Source organism: Alligator sinensis, unplaced genomic scaffold, assembly GCF_000455745.1.
Source record: "Alligator sinensis unplaced genomic scaffold, ASM45574v1 scaffold955_1, whole genome shotgun sequence".
NCBI classification, from domain to species: domain Eukaryota; kingdom Metazoa; phylum Chordata; order Crocodylia; family Alligatoridae; genus Alligator; species Alligator sinensis.
This window is the reverse complement of record NW_005842791.1, coordinates 304,199-311,038: the sequence shown is the minus strand read 5'-3', so window position 1 is coordinate 311,038 and position 6,840 is coordinate 304,199. Positions and strand designations below refer to the sequence as shown.

Genomic DNA, 6,840 nt, shown 5'->3' with positions numbered 1-6,840 from the left:
GTGGGGCAAGAGACAATTTGGACACATCCCAAGAGTCTCATCCAACAAAGACATGTGTGGAGCCAATGGCATCTCATAGCAGCGCTTTCTGACCTTGCAGTTTATGCATTTGTAATGTTGTACCAAATCAGGGCAGTGGTAAAAGCTTCAGAATACAAAGGGGGGAAGAAATGTCCCTTGCAGGAAGTTTTTGTACAGCTGGGTAGCACAGCTGCATCGTTGTGGGACTAAGTGCACAGAGGTAGAGAGCAGAGTCCTCCACTCTTACTGCAGATACAACCAGGTGGAAGGTTTTCTCCGATGTTTGGCGTTCCACCGTAAAACGTTCTTTGGCAAAATTGGCATTGTGGGATCGGGAGTTATCTCTGTACAGAATGTACTGCAGCGAGTTGTCGGAGAGCTGACGATACCAATATAAATCAGGATTTCCATAACTCGTAGCGTAGCTGCAAAACAGTTTTGCCTGGCTCCCCGCTGTTGCCAGAAGAACGGATGGTGACTGCGTTACGTGATCGCACAGCAAGTCTTTGTCTGTGAATGCCAAGGAAAAAACATGACCAAAGAAGGCAACTTATATTGCATCACTGCCATTTCCATCTTCAAGCAAGGAGCGGAGAAATGAGAAACATGAACGTCTGCATTCACTACTGCTCATAGGAAAGAAAGGCAGAGAAGAACAAACACGCTTTAGAAGATAGAAAAAAGCAAGTGAGAAGCAGCATTACTTACAAAATGATGCTAGCAAAAGTTTCGTTAACACAAGCTTTTGAATAGCTTTTGCAGCCATTGCTCAGAACAGGCGCTACAAGACAATGGACTTCCAACAAATCTGAATGCTTTTTAAAAAGGCAGAGGATAGGGGAGGGGTTGGTTACAAAGGAAGGTGCAAGGTACATGTGACTAGGTCTGAACTACATCAGAGCCTACAGACTTGAGGCAGCAGAAGGATACCCTGGAGCGGCCTCACTGCGACACAAGAGGGATGGCAGGATATACTCAGGGTATCTTGGGTATAAAGTGGCACAGGGAGGACATGCCCACATAGTGTACACACAGACATCAATGAATTGGGCAGCTATGACTAGGCAAATTATGCACTAGCTCCGAGCAGGAAATATGCTCAGATCCAGACAAGGTGCTTTGGGTAAATCCGATATCTTTTATTAGACCAACTAGAAGAATGGGAAAAATTCTTTGCAAGCTTTTGGAAGCTGAAGGGTGTTTGTACCTGAAAACTTGCAAACAACCCGGGACTCAAATGAGTCCAGCCAGTTAAGTATCCAGCCTCTTCTTAAAGATCCCCAGGGTAGGGGCCAGCACCACCTCCCTTGGAAGTTGGTTCCAGCTCCTAGCCGCCCTAACTGTGAAGTAGTTTTTTCGGATGTCCAATCTGTACCTCCTCTCCATCAACTTGTGCCCATTACTCCTTGTTGTGCCAGCGGGGGCTAGGGGAAACAGCGTCTCCCCCAAACCCTTCTGGTTCCCCCTAGTGAGTTTATAGACGGTCACCAGGTCCCCATTTTATCTTTATAAAAGATAAAAATATCTTTTATTAGACCAACTAGAAGAATGGGAAAAATTCTTTGCAAGCTTTTGGAAGCTGAAGGGTGTTTGTACCTGAAAACTTGCAAAGAAGATTTTTTTCCCCACTATTTACCCGGTCTAATAAATATATTGGATTTACCCTAAAGAACCTTGGTAGAGAAGAAAAAGTTTTCTTCTTGCCGTGAGTGTAATTGCTCCGTGAAAGACCACACTTGCCCTCTGCTGGGGAAAAAAAAAAGTTTTCCTCTCCCAAACCCCTATTCAAATTCAGGTTGAATATATTCACATGAACTTTGCTGTTCACACCATAACCTAAGTTTAGTAAACTAGTCCTTCTACATTTGCCCCATACCTGACAAGTGTTTCTCTGTCCAAAAGCCAAGCTCTTTCTGCTACGAAGACCTAGAGGGTCAAGAGGGTGGGTACAGACCTACTCCACTTTTTGAAATAGCATTTTCAGGAAGGATCTGGGAGTATGACGGATCCCAAGCTTGACATGAGTCTTTAATGTCAGGCTATCATTAAAAACAACAATATTTTCCCACCTCAGTTGTAGACACTTGAAATAATTGCCTTGGGAAACTGGGGCTTCCCTTATGGATGGGATTCAATAAGAGATTGAAGAGTCATTTATCAGGGATGGTTCAGGAACAGCAAATAAATACTGCATCTACGTAGGGGTTTAGATGAGAGAAGTCTAGGATATTTCTTTCAATTCTGCAATTCCAACTAGCATACATTGTTGGTCCTCTGAAGATTACCAGACCCTTGTGAATTAAATCAGTCAAGCATTTAGGATGAGGTATATTAAAAGAAAAATGGCAGAAGACCAAAACCCCCCTGACATTCTCAGCTTTGGAGTTAGTTAATACCAGGAGGAAAAGTTTATTTTTTCTATTTGTGCAGGTCCTTTGTGGAAGGCCCCATCCTTAGTGCCCGATTCCTGCCGATTTTAGTCCAAGCCAAGTGTATAAATCTTGCTAGTAATCTAGGCTCACAACATTAGTGTAATAACATTAGTTACTACATTCATTCAGAACTTCATTCACAACATTAGTGCAGTTCTGCTCTTCCCTAGTAACAGCAGGGCAGAGTCAACAGGGGTAGAAGAAATACAGGTAGCAGAGCAAATATATAAAGATTTAAGTTGAGAGGTCCAGAAGAGATGAAGAGTTTGAGGTGTCAAAGTGCCATTCAATATGGGCACCAAACAGCCTTCACTACAATATTGTACATCTATATGGGAAAGTCAGTCCAGGGACTTTGGTGGCCCATAGAGGCACACAGCACAGATGTGATGATGGAAACAGGATCCATGGCTTTGTATGAACTCAGGCTGCAAAGATACATGCTTGTGCTTACCTTGCTAGCATTTAAAAGAAGTGGGTGGGAGAAACCTCTGATCCTGATGACCCTGGAGCAGAGGAATGTGCACTGGTAACCAGACAGGCCAACCCAAGCGTGACTAAAGCAACATGGGATAGGAATGGGAGATCAAAGTGGAACAGTCAGCTATTCTGGAATAAATGGACGTCTACACAAACTGTGCACTGATATAATTCCAGATAAAACAGATTTACATCAGACAGAAGGCAATTTAATTATTCCAGTTCCTGGCCTAAAATAAGCTGATGTAAGATCGGTTTGCTAGTGAACACAGAGAGCTGTTTCTACCAGGGAAGAAAGCAAAGGGAACATTAAATCAGTGCACCTTTGTACTCAAAAGCATTAGAAACAAAGAAAATAATTCAGGGACATGCATGAAACAGGGGTTAGACTGACAGATTTTCACAACCTGCTGTGCTTTCAGAAAAATCTGGTAGCAAAACCGAAGAACCTTCTTTTGTCATATAGCGGGAGATGCAAGCGAACTGAAATCCAGTAACACCAAGATCCTTTTTCTTTTACTACCATTACTTTGCAGAGGACAGCAGTTGCACAGAATTAGGATTTTTGGCTTTGTTTTAAAATTAGGCATTAACTCTTTGTCCCGCCATCTTTTCAGCTGTTAATCTAAATTCTCTTTTAGTAATTTCTCCATGTTATGTTAAATCAGTAATTAAGTAGTTTGCTGGAGGACATCATCTCCTACTGAACAGCTCATAGATGTGTAAGAAACAGCTAGAGGGAAATCAAAAAAGCCAACACTAGAGGGCAGCAAGACATTAATTAAATTAAAAGTAAAAGGCAAAAGATTTATGCGATCCGAACTACTACTAGGTTATCAATCAATAGGTAGCTCTTATCAGACTCTTCCTGTCAGGTGTTACATTTTGTAGGAAAGAAAATTGTTTTCCCATAGGTAATTTCACCTTCTGGATCTGGATGAAACAGCAGAATACTGAAAATTTATGTTTAACGGAAAGTACGAAGAAAATGCTGACTTGGGAATGCTAAAAGCATTTTGTTTCAATGTTTCGGACAAGAAATAAAACACTCTTAAAAAACACGAAAATGATTGTGTTTCAATTTAATATTTTTTTTCGCTTTCAGGTCTTAAGGAAAAAAGATAACTTCCATCAGAAAAAAGAACTGAGTTTGATGAAAGTTGCTTTGCCATTGTAAAATGCAGGTCTTTAGAAAAAGACTTTGACATGATTTATTAGGGCATCCTAATACAAACTGGGTGCTCTCAATTGAAAGCATCACTGAGCGTGCAGAAATCTACCCTCAGATTAGGGTCTTGCATAGGATGAGACAGCCCCTTCTCTAAGCAGCTCACATTATAGACAGGCTGACAAAGAAAGGATGATTACTGCTGTTTGGCACATGTAGAAATTACAGAGACACACTGATGCCAGGATACTCAGGCCCCAGATCCCATCCATAATTATAACCTCTTTCAAAACGTCTCGGAGCAAGATATTTGCTATTTACTATTTCTTTTTCGGACATTGCCACTTTATGAGTCACTAATGTTACATGGTTCTTAAAATAATTTTTTTGTCCGTCCTCTTTTCAAGAGTCCAGCCACAAGTTACATTTGCTGCATCTGGAGGGGATATTAAGAAGCCTGGAGATGCTCTACAAATTTCCTGTAAAGGATCTGAATTCAGAGGAAACAGTTTTAGAGATCAATGGATGAGCTGGTTCCAACATACTCCAAGTAATGGGTGGAGTGGGTGGCTGCAATAAGCTACTGGGTAGGGGGTGCTAAAAATTATGCCAGTTCAGTAAGAGGGAAATTTATCATCTTCAGAGATAATGCCCAGAATAAGTTGTATTTGCAACTGAAGAACCTGAAGCCTGAAGACACTGGTTGTTACTATTACTTTGATGCACAGCATGGCAAAGCCATGCTGAACTTGTGCAAGAACCTCAGCTAGTGGCCTTTAGGACCGGAGTCAAAGCTGCCAAAAGGACAGATGCAAAGTTCACATGTAAAATGAACTGGGTCACTTCCAAAAGGCCTTTCCACTTTGGGAATGAATTCTTGTCACAGGTACACTCAGGAGGCACCAGTCACCGAGCCAAGGGGATGCAGGGGTGCCCCCAGCATGCTTCACAGCAGACCCAGAAGTGGACCAGAAGTGCTTCTGGTCCAATTCCTGGTCCGCTGCCAAGCACGCTGGGGACCCCCGCCCCCCACACTCCTGTGGGACGCTCCATGTACCCCAGCATTCATGAGCCGCCTGCTACCTAGAGGTATGTAGAACAAACATTTAAAGATGTGTCTATGTCCAAATTGCCAAATCTTTCCAAATTTCTCCAAATCTATTTGGAGAGATTAAAGGGTCCTCTGATTTGATTTGGCTTTGGAGATTCGGCCACCGAATTGGGTTGAATCTCCGCTGAATCGAATCAGGGACCGAAACTTCGCACAGCCATAACGAGCAATACAAACCACACCCAGAACAGAACAACTAAGTCCGAGAAGCTGTTTCCATGCCCTTTCAAGAGGTTTGTGTACAGCTCTGTGGTATTGTGGGGTTACAAGTTACCTTTAAAGGAGCCAAAGTTTCTGTGATAGCAAGTAAGTTATTGATTTTTAAAGCTTTGGAAAGAGCATTTTTATAAACTTGGGATTTATGAAAAAGTCGTAGAAGATTTTCAGAGGATACCTAGGAGGAGATAGTCAAAATATGCCTGTGTAGCATCAGGAGCGATACTGTCTGCTTGTGTAGTGGTAGTAGCCATTTGTTGTAATATTATATTTGGATATACATACAACAGGTGAACGTTGGACCTTGGGAACATAAAATATCAACCTCCGTCTTACCTCTGGTGACAGATACTCCTCCTTTTCAGGAAAAAAATTGCAACCTTATGGACAGTCTTGTTAAAAATTAGTTTTGCTCTAGTCTGCAGTGTTAATGCTTTTTTACAAATGTAAAGGAAATATTTGCACGCATTTTCAGAATCAAGCACTCAAAAGTTAAGAAGTGGCAGAATTAGTGGTTTTATGGGCTTTAATTACAGGACCATGTGCTGTTTTCTACATTTCTACGTTATAAAGGTTAAAGGAGTTCATTAGACTATTCTAGTCTGATCTCCTGCATAACACTGGCCAAAGAAGGTCACCCCAGACCTCTCCCCTCAAGTCCACAACGTCTGTTTAAGGCCCAAGCAAGCCTTCTGGAAGACCATCAGCTCTGGACTTAATTTTTCAAATAATGACAAACTCATTACATTCCACTTTTACTGTTTAACCATTACATTTAAATCACTTTTACTGTTAAATAAAATTAGACCATATCCCTCTTCTGACCATCTGATATCAGTGGCTATTTAATCTAACAAATACAGAGCCAGAGGCAAAAAAGTGTGGAAGCTGAAGCTGTAAGAATTTAAAATTAAAATGAAGCTAAAAATTAGCAGTGGATTCCACAGAAGTAGAATGTAAGAAGTCAAGATTCGATGCCTGTTTTTAAGCAGCTGTGAACCAGATACAGAGCTGATTAAATTTGCTGGTGTGGGTTGTGCGGGAGATCAGATATCAATGCTAGTCATGCTTTTTCTAGACTTAAAACCTGTATCAGGTATAATGGCTGGTACTGCAGGAGTGCTTTCTATTTTACATTGTTTGCTAGTCCCCAAACTTGATCCCTGGTGTCTGCAAAATCTAGAGAATTGGGAGTTTAAAAAAAAATTGCTCAACCATGAAATTAAATTTTCCAGGGATTCAAAAACCTTCCAAGCCTTCCATCTTCATTATGAGATCACAAAATAAGAGCATTGCTGCCTGCCTGGCCAAAGACTTCTATCCTAAAGATTTGAAGATTTCCATGAATTCTGGCAGTCAAACTATGTATGAAGCTACTGATCCCATCCTGACCTCCCGAGGGAAATACAGTG

The 6,840-nt window shown here is 41.4% G+C and overlaps 1 gene segment (V, D, J or C); it reads right to left on the bottom strand.

Moving 5' to 3' along the window:
• LOC112547900 lies at positions 1–800 on the bottom strand. The segment is given in 2 exon segments: positions 1–531; positions 730–800. Coding segments are annotated over 2 exon segments (462 nt in total).
• Between the last annotated feature and the right edge of the window lie 6,040 nt (positions 801–6,840).